This window comes from Macrotis lagotis, chromosome 1 (assembly GCF_037893015.1).
Source record: "Macrotis lagotis isolate mMagLag1 chromosome 1, bilby.v1.9.chrom.fasta, whole genome shotgun sequence".
In the NCBI taxonomy this organism is placed as follows: Eukaryota; Metazoa; Chordata; class Mammalia; order Peramelemorphia; family Peramelidae; genus Macrotis; species Macrotis lagotis.
This window is the reverse complement of record NC_133658.1, coordinates 184712686-184730776: the sequence shown is the minus strand read 5'-3', so window position 1 is coordinate 184730776 and position 18091 is coordinate 184712686. Positions and strand designations below refer to the sequence as shown.

Here is an 18091-nt window from a genome sequence, read left to right as displayed (position 1 = left end):
TCAGGATTTCTATTCTCACACTTATCTAAAAAAAATTAACTTACCCAAGATATTATTGATTGAGTTTAATGTGCTTTTTCTTCCTAGGACAGAAGTTTGGAACACTAACACAACAGAAATTTCAGACACTGGGGCAGACCACACACATGTTTGATTTTGTCTTAGATCACTGTTGGTGAAACTATTCATTCCAACTTTTTGACCTTCTCTCTTCACTTTTTATCTTTTCTCTACAAACTTCTTTCTTTCTCTTTTCCTTCTTCCCTGTGTGTCATTTTTTTTCCTTTGACTCTTTTCTTTGTTTATTTTTCCCATTTCTGCTTTCTAAGTTTATGGTTTGAAATTTGTATTCATTGACCATTGAAAATAATTAACAATCAGATTTTAGAGCTAGAATCAACCAAATAAACATTTATTAAGTGCCTACTATGCTCCAAGCACAATACCAAATAGTCAAGATGCAAAAAGAGAACAGTCCTTGTCCTTAACAGCCTATCATCTAATAATGGAGACAACAAACAAATATGTATGAACAACTTAACTACAGGATAAATGGGGAATAATTATAAGGGGGAAGTCACTAGAATTAATAAGAGGTTGGGAAAGACTTCCCATAGAAAGTGGAATTTTATCTGGAAATTTAAACTAGTCAGTAGTCAGCGATAAAGAGGAAGAGTAGTCCAGGTGAGGGGAGACAGCCAGAGAAATGGAATGCCTTGCTTGTGGAACTGCTGGGAGATCAGTGTCACTTGTTTGAGGAAGTGGTGGGAAATAAGGCATAAGAAGACCAGAAAAGTATGAAGGGTTTTGAATGCCAAGCAGAAGATTTTTGTATTTGATCCTGAAGGTAATAGGGAGCTACTGGAATTTGTTGAGTAATGGAGATGACCTAGTCATATCAGCACTTTAAGAAAATCACTTTAGTGACTGAAAAGAATAGATTAGAGTAGAGTGAAGCTCAAGACAGGCAGACCAACCAGAAGGCTTTTTATCAAGTTGGCAATAATTACAATAATTATTGCAATCGTGGTAGATAAAGTGTGAGTTGATTAGGATCTCTACCAAGATAATGGCAGTGTCAGGGAGAAAGGAGCAGATGAAGAAATGTTGAAAGGGAAAAACTGGAAAACTTTGGCAATATATTGGATATGGGGAGGTTAACAGACAGTGAAAAGTCAGGGACAACTACTGAGTTGTAAACCAGAAGGACTGGGAAATTAGTGATGCCTTATACAATAAAAGGGAAGAAAGGAGTAGAAAAGAATATATTAAGTTTAAGATTTTTATTGGATGTCTAGCTTGAGATTTTTGAAAGTCAATTGGAAATGCAAGAATGAAGGTTAACAGAGAGATTTGGAAATCATCATCACAGAGATTCCATCAATCTATGGGAGCTGATAAGATTCCAAGTGAAGTAGTAAAGAGGGAGAAGAGAAGAGAGGAAATCTGTGGGATACACATTAGAGGACATGACCTGGATAATCATATAGCAAAGGAGAATCAGAAGGAACAATCAGATAATTAGGAAAAGAACCATGAGAAAGTAGTGTTGCAAAAGCCTAGAGAGAATGAAGTATGAAGGAAGAGAAAATAATAAAGAGTGCCAAAGGTTGCAGAGACGTAAAGAAGAACGCAAATTAAGAAAAGGCCAATGCATTTGACAACTAAGAGATTATTGGTATATTTGAAGAGAACAATTTTGGTGGAATGATGAAATCAAAACATGAATTGTAAGAGGTTAAAAAGAGACTGGGAAGAAAGAAAATGGAGGCATCTACTATTGATGATTTTTTCAAAGAGTTTAGCCCACAATGGGCAGGAAAATAAATATAGAATAGTAGTTAGCAGGCATGGAAGGATCAAGTGAGAGGTTTTTTCCGGTTGGGGCATATTTGAAGACATTTGAGAATGAGTCAGTAGATGTGGAGAAATTGAAAATAAGTGATGAGTGGGGATAATAGAGGGAAAAGTCTTGGAGGACATGGAAAGGCACTTGGGACAAATTATTTAATTTCTTGGAATTTCATTTTCCTAATCTATAAAAAGGGAATTAAACATATGTACTTTATCTCAGAAGGTAATTGTGAGCACAATATGAGAAAATGTTTATAAAGTGCTTTTGTAAATCAAAAAATAGTATATAAATGTTAACTATTGTTGTTTTTGTTGTTATTATTGCCTCTAAGCTCCTGTGACATGAATTTTGATGATGTGGGCAAATCAAACTACACTAGAAAGAATGGGAAGGAAAGTCCCCACCCGTTCTGATTCTCAGAATTAAGGCATTTTAAAATACAGTCTGGTTCCTGCTCCTTTGACCTTTATTTCCTGCCCTTTGGCATCAGTATATGTCAAAAGTACAAAATGTAAGTTCACAGGATCATATTTTCAAAATAATTAGGAACCTTAGAAGTCACCTGATCCAACCTATATCTGAAAGGAATCAATCAACCACTATAAAATACTCAAATGATTAACCCAACCTTGCTTGTAGAATTCCAGAGAGGACAAAAAAAAAATCGATCATTTCTCTAGGCATATTTCTAGTTTTGAAATGTCTTGCTAAAACTTTCCTGACATCAAGTTTAAATTTGACTCTTTGAAATTTCTACACATTACCCTTGTGGCCAAACAAAATTCTTCTAATTCATCTTACCCATGACAGACATTCAAAAACTTGAAGGCAATGTATCAAGCCACCACCTCTATCATTTCATTCCCCTGACCCAGGCTTCTCCAGGCTAAACATACCCAGTTCCTTCAACTAATCCTGAGATCACATAGATTCATAGTCTTTCATCATTTCAGTTGCCTTACAAAGTACAGAGATATTATCATTTCGTTATTCCTTTCTACAGAAGATTTGCCTCTCTGCAAAACCCAAAACTGAATTAACTTTATTAGTTGCCACATCATACTATTAACACGTTTTTTAAAACTTTATTGAGGGGCGGCTAGGTGGTGCAGTGGATAAAGCACCGGCCCTGGAGTCAGGAGTACCTGGGTTCAAATTGGGTCTCAGACACTTAATAATTACCTAGCTGTGTGGCCTGGGGCAAGCCACTTAACCCCATTTGCCTTGCCAAAATCTAAAAAAAAAAAAAAGCAAAAAAAACTTTATTGAGGTGTTTTTTTGTTTACATTATATACTTTTAAAAATTACTCACTTCATGAGAGGAAATCATTGCAAAGTGCATGCAATACTTAACTCCATAGCAGACTTCCATACCTTTATTTTTAATGAACAGAAATCTATTATATCTCTTTCCCATCCACTGGAAATAAAAAATTTCTTGTGACAAATACTGATAATCTAACCAAACAGATAATTAATGTGTGTTTGTGTGTAATATACACACATACATATATGTAAACATATATACATGTATATATACACATTACATACATAAAATTAAAATTCAATACTCATAACAAAGATATGATAGATTTAGGGCACAAAAAGAAACATGCATACTTATATAATTCAATATGTACATAGTACTTGTGAATATAGATATATATTTTATATATACTTATAATACATTCTTATAATAATGTATATAGTATATACTAGGGAGTATATATACTATAAAGATGCACATAGTCTCATTCTGTACACAATCTGTCATATCTCAATAATGTATATTAATTTTCATTATCTATATTCTGGAATCATTGTATTGCTCATAGTCTTTCAACTTTCAAAACTGTTTGCTTTTATAATATTTTCATTATTATATTTAAAAAATCTCCTATTCTGCTCATTGAGCTTGCAGTCCACACAAATCTGATCTTTTTTCTTTAGATACCCTAATATTTTGTGACTCCCTGTCCTATAGCTGTGAATCTGATTTTTTTGAAATTCAAGTATCCCTTATCCCTATTTCATTTCATCCTTTTAATCAGTCCAATCTGCTTGCCTGACTATCTTTTTGGATTTTAATTCTGGTATCCAATGTATTGGAATATACCATCTATATTTTTATCCAAATTATTGATTTAAAAAAATGTTAAATAACATAGGACTGATTATAGATCCCTGGCAGATTCCACTAGAAACCTCTTGCCACCATAACTTTTTTAGTCTTTCTACTCAACAACTTTCAAATCACAAATTATTATGTATTATTGTTGAGTCCAATTCTTACCATATTTTCCATAAGAATAGTATGAAAAACCTTGTTGAATACCTTAATATCATCTAGGTAAAATATGTTTATATTCCCTTGGTATGCTAATTTTATAACCCTGTCACAAAAATGAAATAAGATTAGTCTGCCATGACCTACTCTTGATGAAGGAATGCTGGCTCTTTATAGTTACCATTTTCTTTCTTTTAGCAGAGTAACTGGTGTGAGGATATTCCCCCCACTCCTTTCCCCAAAGTTGCTGCATCGTGGGAGTTCATTTGGAATATCTTGAATACCTTCTATTACAGGAACTCATTGCAGAAATTTTTTCACCCTATGCAATTGAATCCCTAGGGGAATTTTTCTCTGGAATTCCATTTGGAATACCTCATATTTTTGCAGGATTCATTGGAGTTTTTGGGTCTCTGTGTGCTAAAAAGATTTATGGAAGAATTTTTACCCAGGACAGTTTGTTTTCTCACCTGAAGATACAAGTGGAATCCAGTTGATTCCATGTCTCCAGTTCCTTTTGAAGAGTCCTATGAGCTCTAAGAGCTCTTTTGGGAACCAAGGTGAGATCTTTCATTCTTTTGGGGGTTTCTTCTGCCCCTGACTATTGTGAATTATTTCTCTATAATGTCCCTGCAGCCTTCCCCTCTTGCAGCCCCCTGATCTGATTATTCAATTTGTCCTTGAAATCTCCATTTTAAAGACAGTGCCTGTCAGTGATGTTCACATCTTTATTCTACTCCAGACTTCACTCCTGACTCCACAAATATCTTTCTCTACCCTGCCCAGGATGGGTATCTTCTTTTCCCTTTCCTCCTTTTTAGTTCTGCTTTATATGCTTTTCACCTATTTGAATTCAAGTTCCTTGAGGATAGAAACTTTCTTTTTACTTATATTTTCATTGCCAGTGCTTATCACAGTGCCTGGAACATACTAATTGCTCAATAAATGCTTGTTGACTTGTTTCACTTCTCCTGAAAGAGTAATATTTCTTTGGTATTTATTTATATTCATTTTCATTATTTTCTTTTCTAATTTTCTTTCATGAATCATGAAAGGTGGTAACTGGAAAATACTATAAAATTTTACTTATTTATTAAATTTGTATAATCATATTTTCGAGGGTCTTTGGACCCATCAGCTAAAATAGAAGGTCTAGACAAGGAGTTCTAGTCACTAACTATATTGAGTCTAGATCAGGATTGTGTCATGGACATCTTAGGCAATCTCACAAAATCTACGGACCTTTTTTATGGACAATTCTACCTAATTAAATTAATTGTTTCATGCCATATCAAATCAGAAAACCAAATAACTATTTTACTGAGCTGAAAAAATGGTAACAAAATTCATCTGGAGTAATAAAATGTCAAGAATATCAAGAGAACTGATTAAAAATGCAAAGGAGGGAAGCCTAGCTGTACCAGATCTAAAAATCAGCAGTCATCAAAACTGCCTGGTACTACTTAAGAAATAGAATAATGGACCATGGATTAGGATAGGTACAAAAGAAACATTAGTAAATGACTATAGTTATCTACTGTTTGACAAATCCAAAGACATTAGCTTCTGGCATGAGAACTCACTATTCAACAAAAATTTCTGGGAAAACTGGAAAATAGTATGGCAAAAACTAGACACAGACCCACATCTCATACCCTGTACTAAAATCAGGTAAAACAGGTACAGAATTTAAATATAAAGGACAATACCATAGACCAATTAACAAATCAAGAAATGCTCTATCTGAAAATTACCAAATCATTTTACTGATCTAGAAAAAAATAGTAACAAAATTCATATGGAACAACAAAAGGTCAAGAATATCAAGAGAACTGATGAAAAAAATTGTAAAGGAGGGTAGCCAAGCTCTACAAGATCTAAAACTAAAATATAATGCGGCATCTTCAAAACTGCCTGGTACTAATTAAGAAATAGAGTAATGAATCACTGGATTAGGATAGATTCAAAAGAAAGTAGCAAATGATCACAGTAATTTATTGTTTGACAATCCCAAAGACATCAGCTTCTAGGATAAGAACTCACTATTTGGCAAAAATTGTTGGAAAAACTAGAAAATAGCATGACAAAAATTAGGCACGGACCCACATCTCACACCCTATACCAAAATAAGATAAAATGGGTACAGGATTGACATCTTAGGATGACATCTTAGATAAATTAATAAACCAAGAAATACTATAGCCATCAGATCTATGGAAAGAGTACAAATTTATGACCAAGCAAGAAATAGAGTACATTATAAACTGCAAAATGAATGATTTTGATTATATTAAATTAAAAAGGTTTTGCATTAATAAAATCAATGCTGCCAAAATTAGAAGGAAAGCAGAAAGCTGGGAAACAATCTTCACAACTAGAAGTTCTGATAAAGGTCTCATTTCTAAAATGTATGGAGAATTGCATCTAATTTATAAAGTTGCAAGTCATTTCCCAATTGATAAATGGTCAAAAGGATATGAATAGACAATTTTCAAAAGAAAAAATTAAAGCTATAATATGATCATATAAAAAATGCTCCAAATCACTATTGATTAGAGAAATGAAAATTAAAATAACTCTGGTATTACTTCACATCTATCAGATTGGTCAAGATGACCAAAAAGGACGATGATTAATGTTGGAAAGATGGTAGGAGGATTGGGAGATTGATGTATTACTGGTGGAGTTGTGAACAGATCCAACCATTCTGGAGAGCAATAGGGAACTATGCCCAAAGAGTAATAAAATTGTTCCTATCCTTTGACTCAGCAATTCTAATTCTATGCCTATAGCCAGAAGAAATCATTAAAAATGAGAAAAGTATCACTTGTTCTAAAATATTCATGACAGGGGTGTCTAGGTGTTACAGTGGATAAAGCACTGGCCCTGGATTCAGGAGTACCTGGGTTCAAATCCTGTCTCAGATACTTAATAATTACCTAGCTGTGTGGCCTTGGGCAAGCCACTTAACCCCATTTTCCTTGCAAAAACCTAAAAAATAAAAATGAAATAAAATATTCATGGCAGTTCTTTTTTTAGTAGCAAAGAACTGGAAATTGAGGGGGATGTCCATCAATTGGGGAATGGCTAAACCAGTACATAAATGCAATGAAATATTATTGTTCTATAATAAACCATAAATTGTTGAACTCTAGAAAAGTATGGAATGAGTTACAGGATCTGATGCTGAGCAAAGGGAGCAGAACCAAAAGAACAATGTACACACCAACAACAACATTATGAGATGAACAACCTTGATGGAAGCAGCTCCTCTCAGAAGTTCAGAAAGCTAGGACAACTGTATTAGACCAGTTATAGACAATGTTATCCCCATCCAGAGGAAGAAAAACAAAACAAAACAAACAACAAATCCTCACTTTAAAAAAAATCTCTTACTTATTTCTTTCTCTTAATCCTAATTCCTCATACCAAAAATAGTTAATCTGTAAACATGCTTAACACAAATGCATTTGTACAATATTAACTTGACTGTTTGCAACTGAGGGGAGGGGATGAAAAGGGAAAATTGAAGGAAATTTTGTAACTTAAAAATACACATCATAAAATGTATTTGGAAAATTAAAATATCAATTAAAAAAGAAATTTCAGATCTATGAAAAAGGGAGATGTTTATGACCAAACATGAAATAGAGTACATTATAAATTGCAAAATGGATGATTTTGAGCATATTAAATTGAATATGCACTAATAAAGTCAATGCTGCCAAGATTAGAAGGAAAACAGAAATTTGAGAAACAATTTTCATAGCTAAAGGTAAATTGAATCAAATTTATAAAGTTACAAGTGATTCCCCAATTGATAAATGGTTGAAAAATATGAAGAAACAGTTTTCAAATGAAGAAATTAAAGCTATATGTAATTGCATGAAAAAATGTTCCAAATCATTATTGATAAGAGAAATGCAAATTAAAACAACTATGAGGCACCACCTTATACCTATCAGACTGGCTAAAATGGAAAAAGGGAAAACCATCAATGTTGGAGAGGTAGGAGAATTGGGGCATTAATACATAATTGGTGGAGTTGTGAACTAATCCAACCATTCTGTAAAGCAATATGGAACTATACTCAAAGAATAAAAAGATCATACCCTTTGATCCAGCAATACAATACTAGGCCTATGTCTAGAAGTAATCATAAAAAAATGGGAAAAGACCCACATGTCCCAAAATATTTATAGCAGCTCTTTTTGTAGTGGCAAAGAATTGGAAATGGAAGGGATACCCATTAATTGGGGAAATACTGAACAAGTTATGGTATATGAATGCTGTGGAGTACTATTATTCAATAAGAAACCATGAATGGTCAGACTTTAGAGAAGCATGGAAAGAATTATAGGACATGATGATGCTGAGTGAAGGGAGTAGAACCAAGAGAACAATGTGTACATTAATAACAGCATTGTGAGATCATCAACCTGATGGATGCAGCTGCTCTCAGCAAGTCAAAGAGCTAGGACAAATTTGGGAGACCTGACAGAGACAATGCCATCCACATTCAGATGAAGAATAAAAGCAAAATAAAACAAAAATAAAACTACAGAATCTTAATGAGCACTGTTCACCCTTTCAAAATTTCTCTTATGATTTCCTTCCTATCCCGTGATTTTCTTTCTTTCTTGTTTTCCCTTAGTCCTAATTCCCCTTACAGAAAATGACTAATATGTAAACATGTTTAATACAAATATACATGTATAACGCTCACCAGGCTGTTCAATGCTGAGGGACGGGGCTGGGAAGGGAGGTTGGAAGAAAATTATATAACTTATAAATATGCATGTGGATGAATATTGAAAAACTTTCATAACATGCAATTGGAAAAATAAAAAAGAATAATATTTTAAATGAACAAAATGAAATGCATAGAACTACAAAGGAAACAAATTGTATTAAATAAAGTTGATTTTTTTCCTCAATCAACTTCAAGGCACCTCTTGAAATCTATTCACAGACCACTTGATAACTGTGGACCCTAAGGAAGAACTCCTGGGCCTGACTAAACCAAAGACTATTGGTATTAATATTTTCTAAAAAGTGTACTTTTTGAACTTTCTTTTGTGAAAGGTAGAAGAGAGATATTTAACCAGATAATGCTTGAGCCTCTCCAACTCACCAGAGAGAAATAGAAAATTGAATATATTAATAAACATGATCAAAATACTCTAGTTTGTATGCTCAAAGGGCAACAAAAATGAGCATACTCTTTGATCCAGTAGTGGCACTAGGTCTATACCCTGAAGAGATGATGAAAAAGGGTAAAAACATTACTTGTACAAAAATATTCATAGCAGCCCTGTTTGTGGTGGCAAAGAATTGGAAATCAAGTAAATGTTCTTCAGTTGGGGAATGGCTTAGCAAACTGTGGTATATGTATGTCATGGAACACTATTGTTCTATTAGAAACAAGGAGGGATGGGAATTAAGGGAAGCCTGGAGGGATTTGCATGAACTGATGCTGAGTGAGATGAGCAGAACCAGAAAAACACTGTACACCCTATCAGCAACATGGGGGTGATATCACGTTCAACCTTGATGGACTTGCTCATTCCATCAGTGCAACAACCAGGGACAATTTTGGACTGTCTGCATTGGAGAATACCATCTGTATCCAGATAAAGAGCTGTGGAGTTTGAACAGATTTCAAGGACTATTCCCTTTAATTTAGAAAAAAAACAGATTATCTTATTGTCTGATCTTGTTATCTACAACATGGAAACAAAATAAAGAGGAACAGATTGCTTTCCGGGGGGGGGGGGGGGAGAAGTAAGATTGGGAGAAAAATTGTAAAACTCAAAACTCAAATAAAATCTCTAAAAATTAAAAGGAATAATCTAGTTCATTGCTAGGGTGAAAAAAATATTAAATTGAGAAGCTGGTGTAGTAAAGAGGGACTTCTGATTGAGTCACCAAATTTACTTGAGGAAGTTACTGAGTAAAACTAGAGTGATCAAGTTTGCATATGAAAGGGTAAGGACTCAAAAAGGGCATATTAATTTTGTCAGTGTTATGGGTGGTAGTTCATCTAGAACTAGGGGACTTGAATTAATCAAGAAAGACTTTGTGTTCTCTTAATATTTTCTTACTTATCTTGGATATCAATATCTCACTAACCATTTTTGTTCTATTTCCTTTGAGACCCAACTAAAATTCTGCCTTCTTTGGGAAATCTTCCCTAATCTTTCTTAATTCCAGTTTTTTCCACTTCTATTAATTAGTTTCTATTTATCCTAAATATAGCTTGCTTTGTTGTCTTTGCATGTTCTCTCCTTCATTAAATTGTAACTTCTTTGAGGACAGGGACTTTCTTTTGTCTCTTTTTGTATCCCCCAGTTCTTAGCATTTGGCAGAAATAAGACAATTAATAAATGTTTATTGATTAACTAGAAAAGAAAATATAAGCAAAATTAGTATTAGTTCTTCTTTCTATCATCAATTCAAATATGCTTCCCTTCTTGGAAACCATTTCTTCCTTTAATAAAGTCAAAAAGAAAACAGATAAACAAAAAACCCACAAACCAACAAAATATTTTGGAGTAGTGGATAGCTAGAGAAAAGCTTGAAGTCAGGAAGACTTGAGTTGAAATTCTACTTTGGCCACTTACAATTTGTGAGAATCTAGGCAAATCATTTAACTCTGTCTCAGTTTTTCTCATATGAAAATGGATGCTTTTAACACTTAACTCCTATGGTTGCTGTGAGGATAAAATGAGGCATCTGTAAAAACAACTTGTAAACCTGAAAGCACCATATGAATGGCTGCTATTATTTCATTATACTTCAACTATCTCTTGTTCTCAGCTGTAAGACTCCAAATAATATTTGGAATAGGACTATGTCATTATCATATTCTTCATATTTTACTTGCTTTTCCTTATATACTTTACATATTATAATTATATTACTTTTTTTAAATCTAGAGTAGATGAGAGAGTTTCTAGTGCATTCACACTGTTCCTTCTCTTCAGATTCTTCCTGGTTCTGTAAATATTACAATCAGCTAATGTTTCTAAAGAGGAAGTCTGTAAAACTCTACTGTTGAGTGGATGTCTCCCAGTCTCACACTACAAATACAATTGTTGCAGGTACAGAAAACAAAACTAGAGAAATTACTATATCAGGACTTAATAAGAAAGACTTTATATAATGGATTGAATTTCTCACCATTATTGTCTTAGTAAACAATAAAATCTATCTGTATATGAGAAGGAATCATGGAAAGAAGCTAGAGCAGACAATCATAAGCCCCATAGTTGAAATCATGACAGTTGTCTCTGTTTCCCCCCAAAGAAGTGCCGTGTACCTTTCACAGTAGCAATCTCCCCATCCACATGAGCCATGCATTGCATGGCTGTGGAGCCAGCACATATAGGCATGCTGATCCTCTGCCCCAAAACAGAGGTACTCAGGTCTATGTTAGCAACATTCCGGAGCATCCGGGGATATAGTTTCAATCTGGAAAATATAAAGAACAAAACAACAATGATATACATTTCATCATCATCATCATCATCATCATCATCATCATCATTATCAGCATTGTTACTATTATTATTACCCTCCCACTACTGCATTGAAAGTTGCAGAAAAGAAAGTTGTAATTGATGTGTGTAAGGATGTGGTATGGAAGACTGATTAAGAATTATGAACTCAAAGAGGTGGAGCCAAGATGGCAGCTTGAAGGCAGCATTTCCCAGAAACTCCTTCCCCAATAAATTCCAAAAGCCATCAAATTATGACTCCAGTCAAACTTTAGAGGGGCAGAACCCAAGAAAGACTGAGTGATACATTTTCTCAGTCCAAAGATAACTTAGAAGTTCTGCAGGAAAGGTATGTTTCACCAGGACTGGGGGGGGGGGTGGAAAAAAGCCCCAGTTGCAGCTCAGCACAGCCCAGAACAGCCCAACCCAGCTCAGAGATGAATGGGAACAGCTTGAGGGGAGGTGAGAGAACTCTGCTGCACCAGAATGAGTGTGGAATGAGGAGGGCCTCAGAGCAGCCCTGTGGTGAGAACCTACAGAGGGAATCTGAGGAAACCTACCTGCACCTCAGAGCACAGTCCATGGATGATAAGGGGGTCAGGGGACTAGAGAAATCTCTCTGCTCTCCCTGGGGCAGAACTCTGTTGTATGCCCACACTCAGATCCAGGTTGCAGTTTGGTCTTCCATACTAAGATAGCAGGGACCCTCCATACAAATCCAGGGCAGAGGAGAGTGCCTCTGGTCTTCTACACATCAAAGCACAGGCAAGAGAACATAAGACCTTGGAGGAATAAAGGACCCATTGAGGTGTCCCCCAAAAAACCCCAAAGCGGATGTCCCAACAATTCTCAAAAACTCAGGAAGCACCCCAAAACCAGGCATAGGCTGGAGAAATGAGTAAACAGAGAAAAAAAAGGAACACCATTGAGAAATTCTTTGTCTATGATCCCAAGAAGGATCAGAACACTTAATCTGAGGATGAGGTAGTACAAGCTCTTGCATCTAAAGACTCCAAGAAAAATGGAAGCTGGGCTCAGACTATGACAGAGCTCAAAAAGATTTTGAAAAATCAAGGGAGATAGCAGAAAAATTAGGAAAAGAAATGAGAGAGATGCAGGAAAAAAAATGAAAAAGAAGTCAGCAGCTTAGTCAAGGAGATTAATAAAAATGTTGAAAAAAATAACAAGTTAAAAACCAGCATACGTCAAATGAATAAAACAGTTCAAAAAGTTATTGAGGAGAACAATTGTTTAAAAAGTAGAACTGACCAGATGGAAAGGAGCTAAGAAAGCTCTCTGAGGAAAACAAATCCTTCAGATGTAGAATGGAGCTAAAGGAAGCTGATGACTTTACAAGAAGTCAAGACATAATACCTCAACACCAAAAGAATGAAAATTAGAAGAAAATGTGAAACATCTCATTGAAAAAACAACTGATCTGGAAAACAGATTCAGGAAAGATAATTTTAAAATTATTGTGATACTTCAGAGTCATGATCAGGAAAAGAGACTTGACCCCATTTTTAAAAGAAATCCTACAGGAAAATTGCCCTGCCATCCTAGAAGCAGAAGGTAAAATAGAAATTGAGAGAATTCATCAATCTCCCCTGGAAATAGATCCAAAAATCCAACCCCCCAGGAATATTATAGCCAAGTTCCAGAACTCCCAAGTCAAAGAGAAAATATTACAAGCAGCCAGAAGGACACAATTCAAATATCATGGAGCTGCAGTCAGGATCACCCAGGACTTAGCAGCAACTACATTAAGGGCTCATAGGGCTTGGAATATAATATTCCAGAAGGCAAAAGAGCTTGGAATGCAACTGAGAATCAACTACCCAGCAAAACTGAACATCCTCTTTCAGGGTAAAAGATGGACTTTCTGGAATCAGCAACAGCAACAGTGGGAAAATATGGAAGTAACTCTTATGATGGACTTATAAAGAATGTGACCCACCCAAGACAGAGCTGATGGTATCAGAACACAGACTGAAATACATTATTTTTCTCTTTACTTTATTTCTCATGAGGGTCTATATTTCTTGGGGGGAGGGGTATTATGTTTACTCTTAAACAAGAATATTTTAATAATGTATAAAAAATATCACTTGTACAAAAATATTCATAGCAACTCTGTTCCTAGTGGCAAAGAATTGGAAATTAAGTAAATGTCCTTCAATTGGGGAATGGCTTAACAAAATGTGGTATATGTATGTGATGGAACACTATTGTTCTATTGGAAACCAAGAGGGATGGAAATTCAGGGAAGCCTGGAAAGATTTGCATAGACTGATGCTGAGCGAGATGAGCAGAACCAGAGGGACAATGTGCACCCTAGCAACAATGTGGAGGTGATGATCAACCTTGATAGACTTGCTCATTCCATTAGTGCAACAATCAGGAACAATACTTTATTTTTCTTCCTTAAGGATATGATTTCTCTCTCATCACATCCAACTTAGATTAATGTACACCAGGAGAAACAATGTAAAGACCAACAGACTGCCTTCTGTGGGGGGTGTTGGGAAGGAAGCAAGATTAGGGGAAAAATTGTAAAAAGTTCAAAAAGAACTAATTATAAACTCCAATGGTTTACTATTTCCTCCAGGATTTAAAGTTTTTCATAATTGGGCCTTTTCTAATCTTTTTGTATATACTTTATTTTGCTCCACAAACTTTAAGATCCAGTTACACATTGGGGCAGCTAGGTGGTGTAGTGGATAAAGCACCGGCCCTGGAGTCAGGAGTACCTGAGTTCAAATCCAGCCTCAGACACTTAATAATTAACTAGCTGTGTGGCCTTGGGCAAGCCACTTAACCCCATTTGCCTTGCAAAATCCTAAAAAAAAAAAAAAAAAAGATCCAGTTACACAGGACCACTCCCTGCAAGCCTGGAATGCTCTCCCACCTCACTCTGATCCTAAGGACATTTTGCTCTCTTTCAAAACTCAGACCAAATCCCATCTTTCATAGAAAGTCTTTACCTCAAATATAGAATATACTTAACATAACTTTTCTTGATTAACTGACTTCCTTCAAGTCATTCTGAACTGATTCAGCTCTCCAGGACATAGTGAAGACTGAAAAAGATTTAGCCTGAGCATAATATGTATACATAAGTACATGTATATCTTCACTCTGCATCTGCTGCTCTGCCTTAGTTTCTTAGTTTCTTCATCCACTTAGTTTCTTCAGTTATTCTTTTATATCCTCTCATATTATTGTCGTTCTCTGAGGAATGTTTTAATTTTCTGAGGTTCAATGAAATTTATATGGAGTATGTTTCCTTTATCAGTAATTTTATATATGTGTGTATATATATATATATATATATATATATATATATATATAAAAATCATACTATCATATGCCCATTATAAGAGTGAGTTTATTTATAATGGGATTCTTATGCCAATGGAATAGAAGACTTGGTTAAAATAATGTACAAGGGACCATATTAGGTACTAAGTATAATACAAAAATGAATATAATATTATTCAATTTTCAAGAAATTTATGATAGAAGTCAGGGAAAAGCAATAGCCATTAACAAACAAGACATTAGGCTAGGGGTGATGTAAGGGAACAAACTTGACAATGAGTTTTAAGAAATTTGATGCATAAAGTACTACTTTCACAGACATAAAAATGAAAAGGTTTAGATTAGATTTACTCCAATGTCTTCCTGTAGCAATGCTTCTGTTTATTTTTTTAAGTATGTTATAATATATAAGTCTATATTCTCTTGATTATTTTTGAATTATAATATTCTTTTTCCTCCTTAGAATTTTACCCATAAATCATTTTCAAAGTTTTCAAATGATTGTTTTTTTTTACTGATTTTCTCCTTTCTTACTATCTTTTTTCTTTTAATAATTGTGAGGATGGTACTCTGAAGGGAAGAAAGAGGAATATGAAGGGGGGGACTTTTATCAATATAAAAATAAAACAAAAATAAAAAAATAAGGAATAGGGACAGGAGCAAAAAATAAAATAGAGGAAAAGTAAGAGAAAAGAATTTGATAAAGAAATCATCACTTTTATAAATACATTCATATAGATATATATATACACGTGTGTATATATATATATATGAGTGTATGTATGCATGTATGTGTATATAAGTATAGTAGTAGGTATGAAAGGAAATCATTTTCCATCCACAGATGATTTTTAGGGTGTATGCACAAAAGAGGAATCTTCTGGACAGAAAAAAAGACACAGACTGTGAGGTAAAATTTGAACTTGGGTCAAATAGCTTCACCTACAGTGCCTACCACATAGAAGTTGCTTAATAATTGTTTATTCATTGATTACTTATTGATTAATTTGATCCTCTAAACAATCCTATAAAATAGTACAGCTGTTCTTAGTCCCAATTTAAAGAAAACAGGGGCTATAAACTTGTCCAAAGTACCCCAGTTAGTAAATGACCTCAGTTTAAAAAATTAAAGTCCATGTCTTCAGATCCTAAGTTCAATGCTCTTTCAACTATGTCACAGTGCAAAAAGTCAAGATATTTCATTTCACCCCCAAAAAAATAATTTGATGGTTTATTATAAAGGACTGCATCTAGAAAAATCCCAAAGAATATGCATTCCCACCTAATGCAATTATGAACAGAACCATAGAATCTTTGAGTTGAACTTCAGAGATAATCTAACTCAGCCTCACAAATCTCCCCTATATTATCCCCAAAAGTATTCATTAAACCTCCACTTGTTCACTTTCAAAGATGGAGAACTCATCCCTTTGAAGCAGCACAATCTATTTTTGACAGCTCCAGATTTTATGAAGTTATTCTTCATCTTGAGTTAACATCATCTCCCTTTGACTTCTATCCATTTGGAAATGAACAACTCTCCCTCCATAAATAGAATGTCAAGGGCTTTCAATAACAGAGTCTACTGCCTTTCGGGAAATGTGGGCTCTTCTCCAGAGGAGATGGAATGAGAAGGAAGATTGATGAGGAGAAAGAGAAGGAACAGAACATATCTTCTTAAATTCAGAATAAGGTCCCCATTGTATTTCAATTTTTCCTTACCTATAATAGTAAATGTCCATGGATTTGGTTATTGAAAAATATAATAAATTTTCTTAAAATTTTTTCTTCTGTGATTTTTTAGAGTATTGCAATTTTCATTTTTTCTTGTCACCCTAAATGTCTTATGATAGTTTTTCCCCTTGAGAGACCTCCACAGCAAAGTTATTTGGAATCTTTTTAGAAGGGCAGAGGGAAAAGATATGGAGGGTTTTTCTTGTTTGTTTTTTGTCTTTTATGAAGATCATCTCTGAATTCATCATCAGAATAACCAAGAAAAGGCATCATAGCAGTTGAGATATGCCAAGGAATGTACTTATTATTTGCATATAGAATCATGAAACAATGAAGACCTTTATATGAATCTACAGAAAAAGTACTGTTCGTTGTTGTACAGATACTTAAATGTGCATGTAAGAGAATAGATTTTGGAGGGAGGAAAAGAAAAAAAACTCCACTTTAGGGAAGGCATAATTTAGTGAAAAGTCTCCTGGACCAGAGGTCAGTAGATTTGGGCTCTATTTGCAGCTTTGTCCTAAATAGCTGAGTGATCTTGTATAAAAGACTTTTTCATTTTTCTGATTCCTAGTTTCCTTATCTATAAAATGAGGTGACTGAGTTCAACATTCTCTCATTCCTGCCAGTCCTAATGTTCCACAATTTTTAGATACAGTAATGTCTTTTTGCATCAGGCTTAATGAAACCCTTGACCACTGGGTGGGACTGTTCCACTTACAACCTTGTGAGCAGCTACTCTTCACAAACACTTCATTTCCCTTCCTGAGCATGATGCCACAGAAGTTATGCCTTCGATGAATATGCTGGATAGTTTCAGATAAATTAATAGAACACAGGATAGAAAAAAACTAAATTCCCTTTTGTTATCTGAACTATGTAATTTTAACAGTATAAAGGGCTCCCAGTGGGGAAGCTTCCTCCCTCAGTTCAGATTGGCCCCTTGTACTGCAACTCAGTCTTTTAGAGAAAGGGTGATAAGACAGATAGTCAAAAGTCAAGATGGTACCTCCAATCCCATCACTGGTACATGTTGGCCATATGAATTCAGACAAGGTGCTTAACTTCTCAATTTTCAGTACAATTTTCCAAGACTATAAATACTTTAGTGACTACTAATATTCTTCGCAATATTTTCAGTATTGAGCTAAAACTGTTAACTCCAGATTTTTACACAGGCAGTTAGACAACTATATGGGACATCTTAAATGCTTCTTTTGGGGTAAGTTTTGAGTTTTTGTTAAATCTCATAAGTGATGTAAAAGATGAGTTAATCATATTTGTTTATCATATTTGAGAATGAAATAATTATGGCTTGCACTCCCTCTTTGAGTACAACAGGGAAACATGGCTAGTGTCAGGTATATCTTACATCCTATCCTCCAACAGTTTAAA

General features: G+C 34.6%; 1 protein-coding gene across 1 annotated transcript in view; it reads right to left on the bottom strand.

Annotated features, from left to right (window-relative positions):
• HAO1 (hydroxyacid oxidase 1) overlaps positions 1-18091 on the bottom strand; it is a 77051-nt gene that overhangs the window by 47002 nt on the left and 11958 nt on the right. The window contains exon 2 of the mRNA XM_074209481.1: positions 11464-11615. Coding sequence (XP_074065582.1) covers positions 11464-11615 — 152 coding nt within the window. The remainder of the gene's footprint in view (positions 1-11463; positions 11616-18091) is intronic.